Source organism: Amblyomma maculatum, chromosome 10 (genome assembly GCF_055883805.1).
Source record: "Amblyomma maculatum isolate TAMU_Amacu chromosome 10, ASM5588380v1, whole genome shotgun sequence".
Lineage (NCBI taxonomy): Eukaryota > Metazoa > Arthropoda > Arachnida > Ixodida > Ixodidae > Amblyomma > Amblyomma maculatum.
In genome coordinates, this window is record NC_139353.1 from 59,383,161 (window position 1) to 59,406,672 (window position 23,512).

Sequence of the window (23,512 nt, forward strand, 5' to 3'; positions counted from 1 at the left end):
TTTTCTTAAAAACAGTCTATCAGCGTTGCTTTATTTCACAAATACTAACTCAATCCACATCTTCGGGACGTACAGGGTGTGCAAGAGGAATCACAGACTTCCTGAGGACGTCTCTTGATAGTGCTTTCCGCATGTCTGGAAAAGAGGCACAAAAAGCAAATGTGTCCTTAGCTTGAAAAATGACACAGAAGTAAAGAAGAAAGAATTGTCAGAAAACAATCAATGCCATCGAAGTTGTCGCACCACATCTAAACATTTTACAGCAATAGCTGTACAAGGGATATTTTATAAGGGCTATGGAGTTGTCAGTACAATGCAAGTTAGAATGATCTACAGAAAAATAAAATGGCTGCCAGGAACTAACTCTTGACTGCAGGGTATGGATTGAGGAGCGCTACTCGTCATGTCATTGCTATTACATATGCCCTTCCCATTACATCCCGAAGTCATTGCATTTACTGAAAGAAATGTAATTCCTGGCATATGTATGCAAAAGAAATTGCCACAGAATTTAGATGGTGTGCATGAGCTCGATGGTTGCACAGTTCAGAACACAGCAGTTGTTTTTCTCAAGCTTGCAGACAATCAGCAAAGCTGGTTTAGCAAGCTGAAGCTACTCAACTTTCCTTGATGTTTTCAAAGAAATTTAACACCTAATTGTCTATAACTGCCTGCCTCATTTGCAAAGTGCAGAAAAATGTCTCTGAGACTTTTAAATGCAAATATATTGACTCTAAGCAAAGCACACTATTTGAAACTATTACCATTCCCATTGTCGCAGGTACAAGTAGTTTAATCAGCCTTTGAAAAATTAATTTCTACAAATAGAACCAGCAACGAGTGCATAGCCAGAGTGTTCCAGCCAAGTAGGCTCTTGAATTATCCTTTCACTATTAAAACAATGAGGATAATTTAATGCCTACATGTTCTTTTCTAACTCAACTCACAGTCGGCACTCCAAATTCCCAAAAACGGTGCTTCATGCTATTCCAGGTAGTTTAATCAGTTGTTTACAGTGAATTCATGAGCCAAAAATATTGTCTCCCTTAACTATGCTTACCAAATGCATCTTCATCAGGATCACCAAAGTAGTATTCTAACACTCTCCTGTAGACACTATACCCCAGCCGCTTGTACATGTCAACCGCAACCTTGTTGGACACCCGGACAAACAAGTCAACGAAGTAGGCTTGCTTCCTGCAACAGGGAGGAACTTTTAACCAAAATTTGCATTTCAACAGTATGCAATAAGCTACACCTAACCTGGTAATATTTGTACGCGCAAAACATTTAAAACCTGTTCTACTAAATTTGTTCTGTTGCTCAGCTCCTGGCAGAGTGAAATTACTCTACAGCTGAAATTTAAGGTTTCACTAAATCTTATCTAGTTAGACAGTAAGCTAACTTTAAAAAAAGCAACATAGACCAATGTTTTCGGTCAGGATACATACAGACAGCACTGGTTGGCATTGCCTTCTATGAAATCTACATTATAGCTGTCGCAATAAGCTTATGATGCAAAGAACCAAGAATGACAACTCATTATTTGCGGTAGAATTTTGTCACGCACAGCTTCACACCAATGCTGATGGGCTGAGCTTACAGACATGATCAGAAAAGCAAGCATGACAGATTCATAATTGGAGAGCATGTGATGTCAAGGGCACCGTCATATGGTGGTCCATGAAAAGCTTTTCCAGTGCACATTGGAGGATGTTGCAATATTAAAATCAGGTAAGCGCTCGGCTTTCTGCCCTCCTCCCAGCCTCCTACATGGCAGCCACCGTTACGTCAGAGCAACCCATCTATACTACATGCCTCACGGATAATGGCTCTTGGGATCAGTTGTGGAATATCTCACTTCTCTGAGATGTACTCCAGGCCTGACATCAGCATGGCTGCAACTCCCAGTTTCCGATACTCGGGTGCAACTGTGAGGGCAGTGACGTGACCGTGCCAGTTCTCCTGTACACCCTCTGCTTTGCCCATGACTGCAAATGCACAAAACAATGATAATGAAAGTATTGTGGCTGTACAGTAGCAATGCACTGTACCAGCTCGCAAAGAAAGCACGCTGAGAGGAAGAATAGACACCTACTATAGCCCATGATGTCACCGCTCGGAGACTCGGCAACCTGGAAGTATTCAGGCCAATGCGCCAGGTACTGGAGGTAAAATGACAGGCCATACTATGGAAAAGCTAAGGAGGAAGCGGCGAAAACTGGCAGGGCTAGTGCATTTTCTGTACTGCTTAACTTGAGCACAAAAAACAGATGACACTGCAAGCGTAGGGTGAGCCACTTTATTTGTGTGTGTGTGTGTGTGTGTGTGTGTGTGTGTGTGTGTGTGTGTGTGTGTGTGTGTGTGTGTGTGTGTGTGTGTGTGTGTGTGTGTGTGTGTGTGTGTGTGTGTGTGTGTGTGTGTGTGTGTGTGTGTGTGTGTGTGTGTGTGTGTGTGTGTGTGTGTGTGTGTGTGTGTGTGTGTGTGTGTGTGTGTGTGTGTGTGTGTGTGTGTGTGTGTGTGTGTGTGTGTGTGTGTGTGTGTGTGTGTGTGTGTGTGTGTGTGTGTGTGTGTGTGTGTGTGTGTGTGTGTGTGTGTGTGTGTGTGTGTGTGTGTGTGTGTGTGTGTGTGTGTGTGTGTGTGTGTGTGTGTGTGTGTGTGTGTGTGTGTGTGTGTGTGTGTGTGTGTGTGTGTGTGTGTGTGTGTGTGTGTGTGTGTGTGTGTGTGTGTGTGTGTGTGTGTGTGTGTGTGTGTGTGTGTGTGTGTGTGTGTGTGTGTGTGTGTGTGTGTGTGTGTGTGTGTGTGTGTGTGTGTGTGTGTGTGTGTGTGTGTGTGTGTGTGTGTGTGTGTGTGTGTGTGTGTGTGTGTGTGTGTGTGTGTGTGTGTGTGTGTGTGTGTGTGTGTGTGTGTGTGTGTGTGTGTGTGTGTGTGTGTGTGTGTGTGTGTGTGTGTGTGTGTGTGTGTGTGTGTGTGTGTGTGTGTGTGTGTGTGTGTGTGAATTACTTGCGTGGTGATGGAGGCAATCTAATTAGTGACTGCATGACCATGTCCCAGCGAAATGCAGCTGTAATTACACCAGTCAAATCAAGCCCGAAAGAACATTACGGTCAAGCTTAAAAAAAAAAAAAGAAAACTATAAACAGTAATTTCAACTCGTGTGTAAACATCGTACCGGCCCTGGTGCCCAAGAAAAAGATCGTGCCTGAGTGTACGTTATACTCGCGCGGTCAGCGCTAAGACGTCAGCATGCAGCAGACTAAATATTGAGTGTGCACAAGCACTGTCAGGTGGGTATGGATAATTTAATGTCAAGCAATTTATTTTGCTGCAGTACCGCTTTTCCTAGCCTGACATCCGAGATCGCGAACTGCCAAGAGCAGTCACCGGTTCGAACATCCATCGCGGCAGCAGACACAAATTCTTTAGAGGTAAATTTCATTAAAAATATGCATCGCGTCAGCAAGAACAATGCAAAGGATACAGTTTCCGTGAGAGGGTCCAAGTTGCTGAAAACAGAAAATGGAACGCCTCAAATGATTGCGAGAAGAAAATGAACACTGTCACATGGAATAAATCCACTTACACGTTGTTAAACAAGAAGAGGTCGTCGCATGTAAACTGCCGTATCGTGGTCATCGTTAGTTTTCAGTCGCAAATTTATGCACAGACAAAATGCACAAAGTTCGAAGCCGTAAATAACGGTGCTACAGCGTTACGGTGCCTAAATTAACAGGCACCACACAAACTCGAAATCGACGACCACCATGCAAAGCCGGAAGTCGGATGAGTGCAATGCGATCTTCCCGCCGCGTAGTGGCTTTCGTCAGCATTTGTTTCACGCTCGACGTCACACCATCACAATCTCTACTAAACCTTCAACACTCTTCAATTAAAAATCGGAAAGAAAGAAAACAAACAAACAAAAAAAGAAAACGCAATGTTTTGCGTTTAATAAATATATAATTAGTTTTATCTCACAAACTACGAGAACCTTGGTCTTTTAATGTCAACTGTTGAACAATGACAGTAAGAATAAAGATTACCTTCCTGCTATTTTGATTCAGTTCTTTGTGCTAAAAGAAAAAGAAAATTGAACTGGGTGTTGTAGGTTCACAGTCGTTACGCTTTGAGAAGTGATTGTTCCAAAACCCAAATGCACCTACATTGTTTTTTTTTTTTTTTTTTTTTGCTTCGAATGGTCACATATTGCAGCATAAACCAAAGAAACCTAACAATGATCCCGCTTTGCCCAGCAATATTAACTTGTGAAAGTGAGATTAAAGAAAAATGCATAAACTAATGAGAAACTCCTAGGTAAATAAAATAATAAAGCAATCCTCCTCCTGCCCCCCCCCCCCCCCCCTCTTCCTCGCCCCCCGTCTTGAACAATATTGTGACATATATTATTGTGTGACAATATTATTGTTGATCGAGTAAAGAAGGCCTGAAAAGTTTTGCGCACAAGTAACGATAATTCGAAGAAAAAAAAAAAGCCTATTCGATTAGATAGTCGATTTCACACAACAATTTTGCCACTCAGTCACGTATCAATTGATGCGTACAATTCAGCGCCCAAAGCTTCTATACCATTTTTAATATGGTGTTAAGAAACTACACTACGTCAAAAGGGATCAGCATCTCTGACTCTCGCTGCTTAATGCTTCTTTCGGTCACAGCAAGTTTTGCCCGGTCATTGAGATATGGAGCTTCTCAGCTGGTACTAATGGCTCCTGCTATTCAAGCACAGAAAACGGTTATAATTCGCAAAAGTACTTTCTTTCTCTGCACAAAAACTACTTAAAATCGAGGTTTACTTTTGGTTCTTGACTTTATTATTCCGAAGGAAAGCATAAGAAACAATCTTTCACTGTATTGTATCTGTATTTTGAAAAATCAACTTTACCGAAACCGGAACTGAAACCACTTTTAATAGCCAAAAGTATGCAATTTGTCTACTTTTTTATGCAAATTGTACTATTAATGCTATTAGTTAAACAAATTTATTATTTGTTTAATGAGATAACATTCATTCTTGCAAACTGAACATACCTGTTTTTCTTCTTTTACATTCTAGGTGGCGCTTAGAGCGTTATGCTTGCGTCTTTCCACACTGCAAACGGATTCCTCACCATTGTTTCGACGACTGCGGTGAACAGTGCACGCACTTTCGCGCGCGCGCTCTTCTGCTTTCTGTACGCAGCAGCTGCTGCAGTTGTCAGCTGTGCGTTGCGTGTGTGTGCATGCACATGCATATTTTCTTTTCGTGAGCAAATCATCGCTGAATGGATTGGTGTGAAGCCCATCATCGCTCGCTCGGATCTGCGCGCCACTTTGGATAAGGATATACTTTGGATGCGGAAGTTTAGGATTAGCCCGGCTACAGGCGGCTGCAATTTGTGTGGTTTGTGTGTGTGTGTGTGTCTGCATCTCTGAACCATACGAGAGGATTATTATACTCCATCTAACAGCACTGACACCTTCGCCCGGAATCTTCGCTGCGCTGAAACGGTGAGATAGACGAGCTTTTTTTTTTCATTCTTTTTTGTTCCTTTTTCATCAGTAACGGCATTTCGCTAAGTAGTTCTGCTGTCTCGATACCATGGAAGTAACGCGGGCGCGCGTTGGGTTGCCGGCATGTCTCGCAGCTCTTCCGATATTTGCTTTGTGGTTAGCGGTGCTTTCGAAAGGCTGTCATTTTATGCGCCGCTATAAAAAATCACCTACTACGAAATAAGATTAACGACGTGACAGAATAGGCCTACTATCGGCACGTGGTAGCGCACGATGGCGCCGTTTCTGGCGCATCACTTTCCCAAGTCAGGCAAATTTAATAAACACACAACAGCTTCTGTCTGTCTCCCTGTGTTCGGTTCGTGCACGTTTTGTGCATTTGCGAATTTCGAACTACATCTAGCCGCCTCTTTTCTTTATTGGAGTAGGTCGGACGCTTTGCGCATTCTTGTTGAACTCTGCACTTCGTGGTAGGAATGTGTATACCATATCATAGTTACTTCGTAAGCCTGTACTGAATTGCCGTACTGTTCTGCATTGACTTGCGCACAGCTTTCGATGCTCTGTGGCCTAGGCTAGGTATAGGGGGTATTCACTGGCGCGCTGTGCGGGGTGCATTGTGGGTAATTGAGGCGCAGTCGGCCATTTTTGTGTCCACGGAACGAACAGGGCGAACGTACGTATCAAGTGCTGTCGTGCGGTTCTACAAGCAGTTGCACCCGCAGCTATATGTTGTTTATTGAGCTATCGCTGTAAGAGACGCGTGCACAGTGTAAACAACGGAAGCTGAAGAGCTGCGCGAAAGACCTCGGCATTTTAAGATTCCGGAAGTACACACGAACAACTCCACCTGAACGAGACACTTCCCCGAGATGCGACGCCACGTATGGCTGGCACGGCACAACCGCACAATTGGAATATGAGAAATGTATGTCAAAATAGGCTGGACTGGAATCTTCCGGATGTGCCCTAGCAGCCAGCTTTTGTCACTATCTGTGCACGACTGTTCTTCACGCACTCGGAAGACATATTCCCGGTAAAAGAGCAGCGCGGCAATGTATCGCTTCCAGTCATGCGCATGCATGCAGCGCGCCGCCAACACCTCGTCGTGTTTTGTTGCAATAAATTCCTTCAAAGAGAACTCGCTAAACTTTCTGTTCCCGTACTTGCCTCATTCGATCAGAAGAAGGATGTTCGCATCGTCTGTGTCGGCTGCTAATCAAAGCAGACCGCATGCAGTTTCGGCGAAGGAACGTAGGCGGGCAGAGTTGTTTTGCAGAAGGTTTGATGAACTTTATAAACAAATTTATCTCTAATAACAAATTAAGTTTAGCTTGGCCAAAACTGCGCTGTATTTCAAGAGTTTTGTTGCAAAAAGTTATTTCGAGCCCGCAAGGCAACGAGGTGGCGCTACCGGTGTCATCGCTGTGGCGTGTCGCAGTGGTTTCTTTTGCTTCCTTACCGCCACAGACGATGCAAACATCCGACTTCTGATCGATTGAGGCAAGTACACCAAACAAGTTTTGTATAAAAGATACTGACTACTAAACGTCATTTCTATGCAGAATATCAGCTACAAAAACTCAGCGGTTTAGTTGGTATAAACGTTGGACGGCACGCACGTAATTGCACAAAAAGCGAGTTCGTCTGCTTAAACCGCGGCTCTTAACCCAGCCGCTTGTAACGTAGTTGCGTCGTTGCGTTCTTCGAGTGGCCAGTAGACTTGCGATTGGTTTCTTGTGATGAAGCTCGTCTGTAGGACGAGAAATTCATGAATGTCGCACATACTTATGCGTGGGCACAGGCCGACGCTTACCGTGCAGTTGCGCATATCGACTGCACACGGGTTGGTACCAAAGTTTTGTTTCGTACAGGTCTCTGTCCGCATCGCGCTCACTTTGCTGATAAATCGAACTGTCACTCATGATACCGATTGAGTTTTCATAACAACGGTGCTGGCATAAGGCAGAGTGACAGAGCAAACGGATGCGCACGAACAGCTAACCTAACCGCCGCCCCGTACTAGTACTAGTCAAAACAGGACGCAAAGATGGCGTCGGCTGCATACTGACGTCACCTGTGACGTCATGTGAATACCCCCTATATGAAACGGATATGGGGACGGATCTCTGCCGTGGAGTGTATGCCCAGTCAAAAAAGACAGTGGGTCGAATTTGAAACTTTCGATTTATTACTAGTTGCTCGTGATCGAGCCGTTTGTTTCGCCACCCATTGGCCCAACCACCTGATCTCAGTTGGTGTTTCTAATCGGAAATAATTAGCTACCCATCAAGACTATAATCAAACGGCATAGCTCACAGCCCAAATGATATGAACTGCCTAGCCGAGGAAAAAAAAGAAAGCGTTAATTCCATTTGGAGAGAGTTGTAATTTGCAGCTATAAGTAAGGATATCATTGACTTCCATTCGGACTTTCCATTTCCGATTGGGAAGGTTCCCTTTGGACCAGTTAGAACCACTGGGTGCATCTAACCGGTCCTCCAGTTGGTTCCAAATGGCCATTTGAGCATGTCTAAGATTAAACCATTTGGAACTTCAGACTGTCGTGACGCTGGGACTAAGTCGACCCGGCCTTCACTTGGTAGCGTGCAGAGACTCGGGGTTGATGAAGGATTGAATCTTCGAAGTTGGTAAAATATATACAAGCAGGTTTAATGGCACTTTGAGAAAACTTATTTACATGATTATTTACATGAAAAAGAAGGGTATATTAACAAAATGGCAAGCGTAAAGAGTTCATAGCGAGAAGCATCTGGATGAGCCGTTTACCCAGAGCTCAGAGCGTCATTTCGTGCTCTGCAATGTCCTTAAAACCCCCTATGTCCAGCCCCTCTCTGAAGATGCTGACCAACCAGTTCCAGGGCACGCCCCTCAGATATTGGCATCCAATCGAACACATCACTGCACTGATGGTCTGATGCACTGACTGGTCCGGCATTGTTTCGTTGGGCGTGGTCACTTGTTGGCGGGAAGAGCTTGTGAACGGCGAGGAGGTACATTTCTATTCTTCAGCAAAGATCCGGTAGGCTGGTTCCGGTAAGTGGATTTCCTTCTCAGAAACCCAAGTGCACGTGCGCGCCACATACTGCTCCCAGCATTGTCCCTTTCTAGCAATTGCAAATATTTCCTGCATTCCCGGGAAATCCTCTAATGGCCGTAATCACCTTGCTCCTTTCTTGTCCTGTACGTCAGCGGACGTGTCACTCTGTCGTCTCCTTTGGACAGTAGGCATTCCTCACTGGACAATAGCGCTTCTCGACGAGAAGGGTGAACAATTGAACGAAAGCACTTCCAGCTATTTCCCGCAGGGGGACATTTCTTGGTATTTTTCTAGACGTTCCCTTGACAGGGCCAATTTGGCATTTGCAGGGTCTCAACATAGAAAAACAGGCTTACAAAAAAGGATTCATGGAAACAGGCTCACTTAGAGCCATTGTACCAACAGCACATATCCACAGCACTTATCCATGCCCACAGGCGAACAATAGAGCGCGCAAGTGCGGATGATGCACGGTCATAACAAGACACAGCTTGGTTAGTCCCATTAGGGTGCCTAACTGAAACTAGGAAAACCAAATCGGCTACCCGATTGCATTCATGAGCCCTGTTAATTGTCATACCTGTTGCGGTTCGTTGGTTCACGTTACACTCAAACGTAATGCCCTACTGCCTCCACCCCCCCCCCCCCCCCCTTTTATTATTATTTTTTTTTAATGGGATTGTTCAGGGTGCGGTGGGGTGAAGCGGGAGTTGGAGACTATGCGGAGCCAATGAGGCTGAGCTGCCCTCTCCCACGGGACGGGGGCAGAAGGCTGTCTCGTTCCCTTGCAGACCGGGAGTGTAGCTAGCCGTCATAACCTGGTTCCCAGTAGTTGTCCCATCCAAATTTTATCTGATTTCTTCTGATCGAATCATGCAAGTACCCCAAACAAACTTGGATGCCATAAAAATGCCATATTTGTGCGAAATTTGAGCTGCAAGGGTTCAGTTGGCAGATTAGCTATAGCATTCTACGGTGCGCTTGTAATTACGTAATGCGCCGTAATTTAGAGGTGGGAGATGGGGAAAGGAACTGCGAAAATGTAATTACACTCTAGACACGAATTACGTTACAAATTAGAAAAAAGGAATAACATTCTTCTCTACACCTTAGAGTAGATTTCCAATACTAAATATACGAAATACTTACGGTTGGCAACAGAAGCAGGCGTTTTGTTCAAAGCATGCAATAGACTCGCTACTATTAAATTTTAACCAATAAAAAATTAATCACCCTAGCAACTAACCTCAAAAGCATTGGTGCCGCGGTAAAATTCTCCCTCCATCAATTGCATCAAGCTAATATGATTTTTCGCTAGAATGCACGTCTTTTGCCAACAGTTGTAACGTTCCGTACGTGTAATCGAATTCTACAATTGGGCAGCCTACCCCGCCCGATCTCGCAAGAGTGCCATGCACCCTGTCTCCTCCCTTATATATGGCAGTTTGGGTTTATATTGAGAGTATCATGAAGTCCGGATGATGTAGAACCATACTAATTAGCGGCCATTGCTCACATGACCTTTAGGCGAGTTCCTTTAAAGGACTTCGCTAGAAATTTCAAGGGGAACGAATACGGTGACCGTTGCTCAGTCTTCCGTCGATAACATACGTGTTATCTAGGTGTGCAGCTAGGTGTTGGTTAAGTACCTGATGCTGGTAGGAGCTCTAGGCGTTCGAAGCATTCCAGTATTTGTGTTCTAGGTTCACATGAAGATATGCGCCGCGCTTAGGAATCCTTCTCACAGATGTAGGTGAGTTACTTGATCTCCACAATTTCGGCGGGTGTCATTTTGTGATCTGTACATGACGTTGACCCATAGGGCTGAAACGGAGAGGCTAACGAAAAGGGTTCTATTTAAGTTGAGGACAACGCAGAGGGCCATGGAACGAAAAATGGTAGTGCGAAGTGGAACAGAGAACTAACTCGAGTCAATGCCATTCTAGTGGAAATCAAGAAGAAATGGGCAGGGCGTGTGGTGTGAAGGGAGGAGAACCTATGGTCGGAAAGGGTAACAACTTGTATTTGAAGGGAAGGTAAGCGTAGCAGGGGGCGGCAGAAAGTTAAATGGGCGGATGAGGTTAAGAAGTTTGCGGGGGTCAAGTGGATGCAGCTAGCACAGGACCGGGCTAATTGTTGGAAAGCGGGAGAGGCCTTCGCCCTGATGATGATAACATGACGAACACCTTACCGTATGACGAAAAGCTGTCTCTCCGGGTGGCGTTACTAATCTTTTTTTTTTCTTTTTTTTTTTTTTGCGCCTTGAAAACTCGAGATCATGCATCAGAACGCCAGTCAACAAAAGGCGCATTTACTGCTGAGAAAATTGGATTTGGCAGTTTTCCCTCCACTCGATTCACACGTACTGTGACACCAAGGGCGAAAAGTTCAAAACGACTCCGTGATCAACGTTTATAAGCTAATGGCTGCGTGACCTGCGTCAGAATGTATTCCCGGCCGCTAGGGACAACATTAAAAGTAAAGAAGCCTGGGTAACCCTGCTGCGAAGCGACGTCCCCGCTGACCAGCAGAAAGCCGTCCGCCTGGCGGCTGAGGCCGCGAATAACCAATGTATATTCGCCAGTCCTTAGTCGCGGAGGTTCCAGCCCCCGTTCCTCAGGCCTGCGTGCCAGGAGCGGGGAGTAGGGGGCCTCCTAAAACGGTGGAAATTAAAGTTTTAATCAATCAATCAATCAATCTTCGCCTCACCGCAGTTTGCGTTGAGAAAACGTCCGAAGAAAAAATGCACGTGTGATTGTCTAAACGCGATGTGCCCTGTCCCCTGAACTTCAAAGGCGTGCGGATATGTTCGGAATTTTCGAATAGCTAATCGAATACCGTGACGTTTATTATTCATTTCGGGGGACAAAGATTTAATAGTGTTCGGCGCGTATCGAATACGATCTCTAGTGTTCGAATAACTTTTGATAGGAGCAAACCTCGATGAGTGCATGGACGCCATATAATTTTCTTCTGCGACCGTTTTAAAAACTGGGTCCATTTGGATGTCATTCTGCCGCGATCTGTTTGCGCGGGAAGGAATGTTCAGCGCTACGACGTGGACGTTCGTGTAGCGACTTTTGTGGTAATACTAATTCGTACTTCGGACGTTTGTCGACGCAGCAGGGTCCGGCCAGGTTCAGCAGCTGCGCTCTTATGACCGATATCGCATGTTGAGGCTCGCAAGTCTCGCCTCTCTCATATATGCTGACATGTGGCGCTATAGTTTTTGCCGTCGTCGCCAGCGGCAGGACGCATAGATGTAATACGTAATACTACTAAGACTAGAGCGAAAGCGGCAGCGGCACTCCCATGTGAACCCTCTCCACTCCTTTGCTAATCGTGTTCGCAGCCATGATGGTACTTCTCGCATGCTACACAGCCAGCGCCCTCTAGTTCCACGTACAGCCAACGTTAAACGTTGGGTACAGCCAACACCTCCTAGACAGCTTGGAGGTGTTGGTACAGCACACAGAACAATACGAAACTATCACAAGTACGCTTTTATCAACCTTTATAGCACTTATATTTTACACCTGTAAAAAAAAAAAAAAATGAGCGAACATTTTTTTATGAACTTTAATACCTTATAGATCTACTTTTGAGAGTTTTTTTGTGCGAGTAACGCAAAAATAATTAGTAGAAGCACCGTCATGGCGCCACACAAGTGTAGCACTACCTCCTCGCTGAGCCACCTCCGCTGCCTCGTGCGGACAGAAGAGAAAATAGAGAAAAAAGGAAAAAAGAAGAGGGAGAGAAAGACGTGCGCCGCAACAACAGCCGTCGTCCACCACCGAAGCAGTGGCGGGTGCAATGACGGCCTACAACAGATAAAATTCGGTGGCAGGCTAGCTCCCGCCTCAAGCGGCGTTGACCTACCGTCCCAGCCCCGTTGGGCCAGGAACTGCCACCCTTCACACCACTTTATGCCCGGGCATGCCCTCAAGAGGATGTTATTGTTTCGCATTTCGCTGGGTGCAGCTTGATACCTATAGGCGCGCGCATCGGGACACCTATATAGCGCTTCGCGTTTTTCCCCACTTATTCGACTCGAGTTCTGTTATCGTTCAGTTCTGTTTTTAATGGCACTTCTTGCATTCAATTCGGTAACACAGCCAGGCTAATCCATCGGTTTCGAAAGTGTCCTATTCTCACACCCCTGTATGTAAAACTCAACACCGTTTTCTTGGGGCGGTTGGCATGAATAAACTATACGCAGCGCGAATATTTTCGTGCTAGAGCCGCGTCTGCAGGTCGGGCACAGCTACACCGTGTAACTGCAGCTCTACACCACAACATCTAGAGCAACTCCTGAATTCCGGGCCTAGATTGCACTCTTCTTAAACTGAAACGTTTTGTGCGTATGCTGCGCTTTCGTGCCTTCAAGTTGTCACACTAGGACATTTATCTTTTAACGATCTTTTACCGAAGACCGGTATCTATGCGCTTGTTTCAGCGAACGCGCCTCGTTAATATGTACACTTTGGTTTCCGACCAAAACTGTCCATAAAGCGAGTCAACCATAATAACGAGTCATGAATAAAAACAAAAAGAATTTTATTGAGAAAAGAGAATTGTAATTAACGACTGCTTTTGTACATAACGGTGCGCACTGAACTCAAAATTTCACAGACACCGGCAATTTTGAGTGCATTATCCCTGTCATTGCATGTCTTCGAAAAATTGTAGCGCAGTCTGAAGCGACTCGCTTACCATGACACCCGTGATGTTGGGCTTTGTGTTGGTCGAACTTTCGAGCACGAACTCCTCACTGTCCGATGAGCACTGAGCAAAGTAGCCGCTAAGTAGCTGCTTGAGATTCTCCTGAGGCGAGGAAACAGCTGAGCTGTCGATACTTGTCCCTCGCAGCTTGGATTGACTGAGATGGCTTTTGCCGCTTGTATTCACAGATTTCTTCGCGCCTGCGTTCAGCTCTATTCTTTTGCGTTTAACTCCCGCCATGCCAAAAGCCAGACTCAGGCTCCTGATGCTGTGCACTTTTTTGCCTAGTTAACCTTTCTGCCTTTTCGTTCTTCTGATTCTTTCTTTTTTTGCCTTGTACTGTTTCTGTAAGGAAGCAAAGGGGTCAAGTTGGCAAGCTGCTATGCAGAGGGTTATCGAACATCCCATGTTCTTGGCGCCGTTTTTATATGTTCCCATAAAACAAACACTGCAAGCTGAAGTATAGTTTAGAACGACGGCTAGCCGACTACGAAGAGCTCAGACCTTGTCAAGGCCGCATCGTTGACTCAACGCGAAGCCCACATACGGACCGCCTAGTGTGCATAGTTAGGCAGTTCGGCAGCGCAACAGGGACGAAAACTAGGAGCATGAGAAGGAAGCGCGTCCAGGACTGGACGCCCGGTCCCCTGTTGCGTGTTCGAACGGAAAAGCGTTAACGGCTTCATGGAACACACATTGCGCTTTGAGAAAGAAAACTTCAGTTCCCACCGCCACTGTAGGCTTTTGTCTTTCTTCCTGTCATTTCTTTCTTACGCTTTTACCGGCCTCTCTTCTGTTCACGTTCAGCAGAATTTATTGCAACCACATGTTGCGGTTTTCCCGACTGCGGCGGCACTTCCGCTGCACCAAGAAATCTCCTGGTTCCCCCCTTTCGGGGTCTTTCTTACGCTGACCCTCGGTTTGCTGTGTACGTTCTTCTTCGCTCTTGCGCACCCCCTCCCTTAGAACGGCGACACGTCCGCTTTGGTTCTTTGCAACAGGACTCGTTAGGCATCCCGCCGTATCGGCTGTCACGTAGGTTCGCGGGCGGCGCGCCCTTCTTTAACGCGTTCGGACTCCTCTGTTTTTTTTTTTTTTTTCAACCACTGTCCATATCAACGAGACAAAATTACATGGGCCCAAGTGGAACGCGTGCATTCTTCCCCTGTCCATTGTCCGGACAGCGAGTTTCCATATTAACGAGGCATAAATACATTGAAAAGGTTTCGTCCCCAGAAAAACTGTCCATAATTCGGGTAGTCCATATTAACGGGGCACGACTGTATACCTAAATACAGTGATTTCGAACTCTAACCGCGTTGTGCTTTTATCGGTTAAACCAATCTCTTATTACCGCTGGAATTTGGCGCACAGGTAGCGTGTGTAACCGTCCATCGTTTTTGATAGAAGTTTGGAAGATGCACTCGCCTGATTTGATCAGAACATTATTGGAAATCCGTGTCGTCTGCCACTCATAAAAAGGCGTCTTTAGGGCCGCCGATAATGCACACGGCGCAAATTTTAAATTAAGTCTGATTGAATAAGGCAAGTAATTTTTCCAAAGTGGTATTAAAATCGATAGGCATTTATATGCTGTATCTGTGCGCTAAATTCCAGCGTAAATAAGCGACCGGCTTAACGAAAAGGTTAAGCCGGTCGCCGGTATGCTCGAAGTTTCGAGGATTTCGTCGGCGTTTCAGCGAGAGTCGTCTGCATCATCACGAGCGACGACGGCTGCGCCGCTTTCGCAATCGTCACTGAGGCTGCGAGGGAAAGCGGGCGGGGGCAGAAGAGGGGGGCGGGAGGTCGTACGCGCTTGTTGCGCAATGCTCTCGGCTCTGCTGGGCGGCGTCGCAATCACTCGAGGCCTGCGCGCTTTCAGGCGGCGCGTTGAGATGCTCTGTCGACGCTTGGCTGCGTTTTTTGGGGGCCAAGCTTCAATGTCGCGTTGGAGGTATGCTCAGCATGAATTAACCCTCTGGCTGAGGAAGCCCGCTTCCCCCTGTTCGTTTCCGCCGGCCTGAGCTATCTGCTTGAGCGAGTGCGCTGTGTTTGAGCTCCAGAAGTAGAATCGCGTGTGAGGATACGATTGACACACCTCGATGGCACCTGCGGCGCCTCCAGGAACAAACAGCGGTACGAGATGCTTTAACAAAAAGGGCTGACAACCACCCGCGTTACCGTTTACCACAAAAGTTGTACGAAAAAGCGCGCCGTAATTTAATCATTGTGGTTTTCTTTTTCTTGTTACGCAAGGGCGGCCAGAACGCGGCAGGACGAGCGCAACAACCGCGCGCGTAACAAGCGCTTGAATGCAGCGCGGAGCAGACGATGCGGCCGCGCTGCGCGGATGTTTTGCCAAGGTCTCCAACGGAGGGCGCTGGCGCAAAGTGCGGCGCAGCGCCCCCTGGCACAGGTGTTCTCCCCTATATTACATGTTCGGGTTTAGTTAGGGAATAGCGAGGAGGGGGGGGGGGGGGGGGCTAAGTTTTGCGGGAATTTCGATAGTACATAGTAATAGATGCGCATGGTGGTCTGTTGGTGTATTAAATCATTTTCTTTCTCAAAGCACCGCCGTCTTTCATTGCTTCATCCGCCCAGATAACAGTCGCACAGCGTCGGGATGGGCGTGGGAAGTCGAAATTGTACGGCACGGAAGTAGCGCCAATGGCGTATTGTCTGCTCGATATGATAACGGTCAGTTCAATAGTATTAGAAAAAAAAAATTACGCAGCGATTGTTTTGTTTCTACTATAGTGAACTGTAATATCTACTACAGCATTGCTACTGCCGTGACAAGCTTGTTTACGCGACTTCCCAAGAACGTGATCGCGCTTTCTCCTGTGCTGTCGCCTCGTTAAGAGATTGTCATCGTCATTACGTTACGTTAGATTGTTACGTTACTCTATATTGCCATTGTGTTACCATCGTTGGTAAGCGCTTCGCCTGAGCTCGAGTCCTGAAAATGAAACCCAATATCTGCTGTAAACTTTGCCGTCGTTTGTTCGTTCCAGGGCTTCGTACAAACTGCACATTGCGACATGCGTTCGATGGCATCAAGTCAGGGAATTTCTTGAAGTGCAATTTGCGAATCTGGTCTAGTGTGTAACCGGGCCCTCGGCATACGAGTCGACTCTCGACCTGTTTAGTTGATTTTTTTTTTCTTTTTTTTTCTTGCCTGCCGACTCTTAGACTTTCTTGAATGTGGTCATCTGTCGCCGCCCCCGGTCTCTTCACTTATTTGACGTTCTGCAATGCGGGCCGTGACACGGGAGTGTTTAGAATAGACAAGCATCACTGCGAAAGTACAAAGCGCAGAAAATTTCAATGAAACACTTAATAGGTGCAGAAATGCGAAATATTAGAGAGATTTAATTTACCGTGATCCGCGATCCGCTACCGTGATTCGCCACCGCGCGTTTCACTGCGCATGCCCAGATCCTTTTGACGCCGATAGATGGCGCCACATACTTTGATGTCGGCACATAGACCTGCCGCGTCGGGACCAATCAGCTTGTGCTCCCCGCCCACACGCGGTAAAGGGTCGCGTTGACGGATCGTGGATCACGGTAAGCTAATGGTGAATTCCAATCGCAGGGCTGGAGCACTTCCAGAGCAACGTTTTCTGCTCCTTTCGGAGCAATTGTCTTCCAAACGCAGATCCGGAACACGGATCGCGTCTTCCAAACGCAGAAGAGGAGCAATCGTCAAGGTCACTCCGTGGAGTAGTCAAAAGTGCTCCGCCGAAATCGGCTGAACCAGCCGGAAGTTTGCGTCACGTACTCCTTCAGCGGCGCTCTCCATTTCCGCTCGCTTGTCGCCTCGGCCGCGCAGGCTGCGCAGGTAGCGCACAGTCACCTCGTTCCAATAGTTCATCAGTTCAACACTCTCATTTCTGTAGTTTGCTTCCAGCAAGTACTGGTTAAACTCCTCGCGAAGCGAGCCCGCATCGCCCGTCACGGAAATAAAGGTCGGTAGTCATCAAACGACTGACGATCAGTAGCCGCTTCTGGAATGGATTGAATAAGGCACCCAGTTTGCACATTGTCGACTGGTTCTCTTTGTCTGAGACGTTCGGTTTCAGAGCGTAGCCCCATTTTGTGGAGATGTTCGCGCCAAACTCTTCACAACAAGTTTTTACTAATGTGGCACTGCTCTTCGGTAAGATAGACAAAACACCTTTTACTTGGTCGCTTTTACCGATCATCGTGGAAAACTCGTTGACTGTCCGCTATAGCTTGACGTTTACGAGGTGATCGAAGCTTGGCATCAGAAGTTTTTGCTTTCAAGCGTTTTCTGGACATCGAAAAGTGGCTTGAGTGCATCTCTGATTAAGACTGCCTTCACATAAAGAACCTCTTTGTCAGCAAGTGCTTTTGGAATAGCTTCTGCTTTGGTGCTTTCATACGAGCTTTCAACAACTTACGTGGGCACAGTTGTTCCAGAAGCCGGAAAAAATCTGGTTTTACCCGAGTTTTTTTTTTTTTTTGAACATGTTTGGGGTGCAAAAATCGTCCTAAATCAGGTTGTACCCGAAAACGAACAACCGTAATCATCAATCTCCCCAGTACTATTCACAGTTTGCTTAGAGGAAGTATTCAGAGACTTGGAATGGGAGCAGTTAGGGATAAGGGTAGATGGAGAATACCTCAGTAATCTGCGATTTGCTGATGACATTGCCTTGCTAAGCAACTCGGGGGATGAACTGCAAATAATGATTGATGACCTAGACAAGAAAAGTAGAAAGGTAGGCTTGAAAATCAATATGTAGAAGACTAAGGTAATGTTCAACAGCCTCGGGAAGGAGCAGCAGTTTACATTAGGTAGCAAAGTACTGGAAGTATTAGGCGAATATGTCTACTTAGGACAGATAGTAACCGCAGATCCGGACCATGAAAATGAAATAACAAGAAGAATAAGATTGGGATGGAGCGCATTTGGCAAGCACTCGCAGATTATGACTAGCAGCTTACCGGTATCGCTAAAGAGGAAAGTATGCAACAGTTGCTTCTTACCTGTACTCACCTATGGGTCTGAAACGTGGAGGCTAACCAAGAGAGTTCTACTTAAGTTGAGGGCAACCCAGAGGACTATGGAACGAAAAATGGTAGGGGTAACATTAAGAGATAGGAAGCGTGCAGAGTGGGTCTGAGAAATAACTCAAGTTACCGACATTCTAGCGGAAATTAAGAAGAAGAAATAAGCTTGGGCAGGACATGTAGTGCGAAGAGAGGATAACCGATGGTCACTTAGGGTAACAAACTGGATTCCAAGGGAAGGAAAGCGTAGCAGGGGGCGGCAGAAAGTTAGGTGGGCGGATGAGGTTAAGAAGTTCGCAGGGGTCAAGTGGATGCAGCTAGCACAGAACCGGGTTAATTGGAGAAATATGGGAGAGGCCTTCGCCCTGCAGTGGGTATAGTCAGGCTGATGATGATGATGATGATGGCCCTATCCCTCTAACCGATATAATGATGATAATGATGATGGACAACTTTTATTGATACAACAGATAGGGCCACTCTATTTTGCAGCCAAAAGTGCCGTCTCTTGGGGCTTCTGGTATCTATATGCTGGCAGAAGGAAAGCAATAAAATGATACGTCCCAGCGTTTTCATCTCGTTTACATGCCAAAAAACGCGCAGCAGAGCCTCTGAGATTTGCCTCGACGTTCCCGGGAGAACATCCGGAAGGCCCGCTTGTTGCGCAGTACGCGCCACGAATGTGCCGAGACAGCTTCTCTGCGCGGACGGACGGGATCGCGGTGCTACCGCTGGGTGGCGTGGATGGTGTGAATCATTGGCAGTATCTTCAGAAGGCAATTGAGAAGCTCGCCTCCTAAGGGTGTTTGGCTCCTCCTCGGTGACCCAAGTGATCTTGGCAGAGCAGGGACGTCCCAAAGAGATCCCGTGTATGACTTATGACTTAGAGTGCACGACACGTTCCAACGGAAATTGGCGATGATCAGTACATACCGCTTAATATATTCCGCCGAGATTATGTCCAACAACGCGCCCCGTGGGGCTTTTTTTGTTTATGTTCTAGCGCTCAAAAGCATGTCCGAACAAACCGCTACCGCGACAGCGAGCGTAGCTGCCGGCTCGATCGATTTCCGGTCGTGTATGGCTCAAGCGACATTTCGATGGCAAACGCGAGGTTGGCCGAAAGACCCGTGCATGTTAGGTAGTCGTACGCGTGTCGTCGCCACGGGAAGCACCGCAGCGGTCGAAACGATGCCGACATATATAACCCTGTGTCCATTATACATGTATGGCATCCTTATTATAGGGAAGTCCACCGTACGTGTTGTCGAAGATGTCGTCGAATCTGCTTTCTGAGGTCTGCACAGTTAATATGCACCGCGGGAACATATCCTCAGCCGCGTGTGTTGGCGTACGCGCGTACGCACTTCTTGGGTGCGTATCGCCTCGTTATTCATCATCCGGAGCAGACCGCTATGTAGTTAACAAGGTGAGGCTGGAATTTCCTTTCGAGGGTCAATTTTGGCGCGTGTGTGCATACCTCCTCGTAATCATTAAGGGAGGAGGGAGGCCACTTAAAAAAAAAATATCAAACACGAAAAAATCGGTGGTCTAAATTAAAGATGGCATTTTTGCATTCCAATGTGAAAGTTCAAATACACGAAACTTTCTTTAATTTATTGTAAAAAAAAAAAAAAAAAAAACTAAATATGCATCACACAGCGCAGCTTGTCGAATCGGTTGATCTGCTGGCGACGACGAAAAGTTCCGCCGCAGACGACTGCAGTTTCTTGCCGATTACAAAAAAAAAAAAAAAAAAAAAAGAGAAAGAAAAAAGGCATGTTGTCATGTTAAATTACTTGCCAAAAAACGTGTACCATCGAAAGCTACATTATGGTCGGCGTTTGAACCCGAATAGTCCAGTAGTTAGCGCAGGAGAATATTTCACAACTCGGGACAGATAAATACGCGGAACACCTTATAAAATATAACGATTCCAAAACCGATTCCACTCCATGTTTGAATTTCCCGCCCTTGTTCGTGGACAAGGACGGGAATGCTTTGGACAAAGTGATGATGCATATTCCCGCGTTCGCTCTTTGTTATTGGCTCAGGATGTTAGCCAATAAGGGAAGGGCGAGAAATTCTAGCTCAGAATCGATTTGGGAAGGAATCTATATATTTCAAGGACCTGGATTACTATAAGTTGACGGTTGACCAAGGGCACGACAACAGCTTGCATTTTCCACTGAATGTCTGCGGGTGTTGTGCGCTGTTTGCGTGACAGTATGTTGCGTTTGCATACGTGTTCTGTAGTTATGTAGTACATCCGTAGATGGGGTGTCTAATTGAGCATTCCTGTTCGACGGTTCGCCGCGTATGAATACCGATATGTTGGGTTAGTGCTGTGACCGGATCAAAACATGCTCCCGCAGTTCATAGTTCCGGTTACCCCCGTGCGCTCGCCAATTTGTTTGGCTTATAGTTTGGATTGTAGGGTATTAAAGTCCCAAATCGACTTTGGCTATGAGGGGCAACCGTAGTGGAGGGCATTGGAAATTTCGACAACCTGGATTCATTAACGTGCAGCGACACGAGCGCCTTACTTTCGCCTCCATCGAAAATCTTCCGCTGCGGTCGAGATTGAACCGGCGTCCTTGGGTTCATCCTTCAAGCACCCTGACCACTGATCCATTGGTTTGGTTTGTGGGGTTTAACGTCCCAAAGCGACTCAGGCTATGAGAGACGCCGTATTGGAAGACTCCGGGGTACCTTAACGTGCACTAACATCGCACAGCACACGAGCGCCTTGCGATGTCAGTGCACGTTAAAGAATCCAAGTGGTCGAAATTTCCGGATTCCTCCACTACGGCGTCTCTCATAGCCTGAGTTGCTTTGGGACGTTAAACCCCACAAACCAAACCAAACCAATGGATCAGTGGTTAGGGTGCTTGAAGGATGAACCCAAGGACGCCGGTTGCGCGGAGCGGTCGCTAACTTGTGTTCAAGTTTGGCGATGTTTAAAATGCCTGCAGAGTGCGCGGCGGCCATTGTATACATGCATACATGCTGGTGGACAACTTTCTCGTATAATGCATTCCGAGATCATTTTATTCTCTATATATTTTCCCGCATATTCCTTCTGAAGTGAAGTGGTTTGGCCGAACTTAGTTGTATTTTTTTTTTCGTTTCTCGTCACTGGGTGGTTTATATACAGCGAGCCACTGTTTTCGTGCTGCAACGTTTCTTTTTTTTTTTTTTTTATGGGCATAGTCAGTCTTCCATAAATTCGTTAGATGGGCATTTAAGCGAGCGCTTGAGTTCCCGTTGGGAGTCGTTTTTAATTAAATCGTTGTGGGTTAGAGCTTATAGCGCATCTGCCTGGGTGCTGGGTACTCATGAAATACTCTCTCTCGCAAGTGCTCAACTGCTCCAAGATAACCCCCCCCCCCCCCCCTTCTTTTTTTTTTATGACAAGCTTCACAAATTGTTTTATGCAGCCCTGATCACTGATGCACCGATCATCGATCATTATGTAAATTTCTTTCTGCGCTAAGTGGCGACGCAGGCGGCCTACTTTTGAGTTTCATTTAAGCCGTTTACCACTCTGTATAGGAGCATACTTTGTGATTTTTTTTTCTTCGTGTGTGAAGATACATCGTCATTTCGCTGTGGCTGTCACATACTAGACAGCCGTCTTACTCTTGTTCTGGAGGACGCCAACGACTGTATCTAATCTATGATACCGCGCGCGCTGTCATGAACAGGAACTATGCGAACTAGCGCACTTCGCTGAAGAGGTCACTGAGGCCCGTGTAGAGCATAGATTCGAGGTGCATATACGTGCCCATGTCCAGTTTCAGCCTCGACAGGCACGGCTTTACACCTGGCGTGCGGGTCATCATCCTTTTCGGGAGGTCGAGCAGCCACTTGGTGTGCTGCGCCGGTCCTCGAGCGCGGTCACGGAAGTCGTGCCGATGGATGGGGCATTACGATCACCATCAGCGACATCTTGTCGCGCCGCCTGGCCTGATCCAGAACTTTGTGATCCCCCGATAGAAAGGGGAATGGCCGCATCAGCATCATACTGGCGCATGCGCGATTCACGCGCCGTCCCTTTCGCTGATGTGCCTCAGATATGCAGTACAAAGCGGGACGAAGGTTAGCGAGAAAAGAGAGAAACAAGGGCTTCTATCGTTTTTGTTTACCAAATAAAACGTGGCACATATCCAAGCAGGGGCTCCCATGGGCTGTCTGAGAGCCATTGTAGTCTATTCGTTGTTTTGTGTCGTCTTCTCGTGCTGTTAGCTAATTAGGTATATATGCCATGTGTATGCTGCATAAAAAGCCACTGCGAGCGGCACAGTATAGGCATGGTATTTTTCTGCATGCTTGCTTTTGATATATAGGTAATCGGCAATGGCTCTTTCTTAAGCTTAGTTCTCTCACGTGTCCAACTGTGATTCGCCGACCTTTTGAGTACCAACCACACAACTCTCAAATAGAAACGCCGAGCCGATTCGGCCTCACGAAGCGAACAGTGAGGTCGCACGCGCGCCCTTCGTCGTAAATCAAGGCCTTCAGCGCCAGGTGCTCGCAGTGTGTGCTAAACTTATACGCGTTGTGGAATCGGGCCTTCGCTTACCTGCGCGTACAGGTATACTGTCGGCGACAAATGGAACTCGAACGGGACATTTGAATTGCAAAGGGTGCATTAAGAAATGAAACAGTAATTTCAGGAATAGTGAATATCTGCCAAGTTTATTTTCAGCATCCAACGTCCACTGCACGTAAGTGACATTGGGGCAGGAGAAAAGCTATACAAAAAGCAGTAAAATAGCTCAACAAGACCAGCAATCCGTACAGATTAGAGTGACGCGGAGCCGAGACAATTAATTACATGCAAATTGGAAGAAGAGTACTTGATTTATCGATTCGGAAACCGTACGTGGTGACCGCCATGTTGATGTGGGAACGGGTCCCGGTTGGCCTCCTCCTCACTCGACGACGGATTTACGCATTTCGCTTGAACTGCCAGTTAAACTAAACGGGCGAAAGGCGTGGGGAATGGATGTCTTCCCTATACAGCAGGTGTTCTTGCTGCTTCTTCTGCTGCCTTCGCTCGTACCGAGTGGTGTTGGTGACCACCGCTGCGTCCGTGGCTCAGTGACACATTGCGGTGCGGAGATGACGACTTCTCTTCTCGGACTGTACACGTTTATTTACACCTTTTTACAAC

At 46.7% G+C, this 23,512-nt stretch overlaps 2 protein-coding genes across 3 annotated transcripts in view; one reads left to right on the forward strand and one right to left on the reverse strand.

Moving 5' to 3' along the window:
- On the reverse strand, positions 1-3,791 carry Naa20A (N-alpha-acetyltransferase 20 A). The gene is made up of 6 exons (XM_084582877.1): positions 3,584-3,791; positions 3,482-3,506; positions 2,099-2,189; positions 1,862-1,991; positions 1,061-1,197; positions 1-135 (listed from the first exon to the last, which is right to left on the reverse strand). Exons 1-6 carry the CDS (start codon positions 3,634-3,636, stop codon positions 50-52), a joined length of 522 nt encoding a protein of 173 aa, XP_084439003.1. The 5' UTR covers positions 3,637-3,791; the 3' UTR covers positions 1-49.
- A 1,357-nt stretch (positions 3,792-5,148) lies between these two features.
- The window catches only part of LOC146176613 (uncharacterized), a 239,223-nt gene continuing 220,859 nt past the window's right edge, over positions 5,149-23,512 (forward strand). For both annotated transcript variants that reach the window (XM_084582878.1, XM_084582881.1), the window contains exon 1: positions 5,149-5,508. The gene's annotated coding sequence lies outside the window, so the exon portion shown is untranslated. The remainder of the gene's footprint in view (positions 5,509-23,512) is intronic.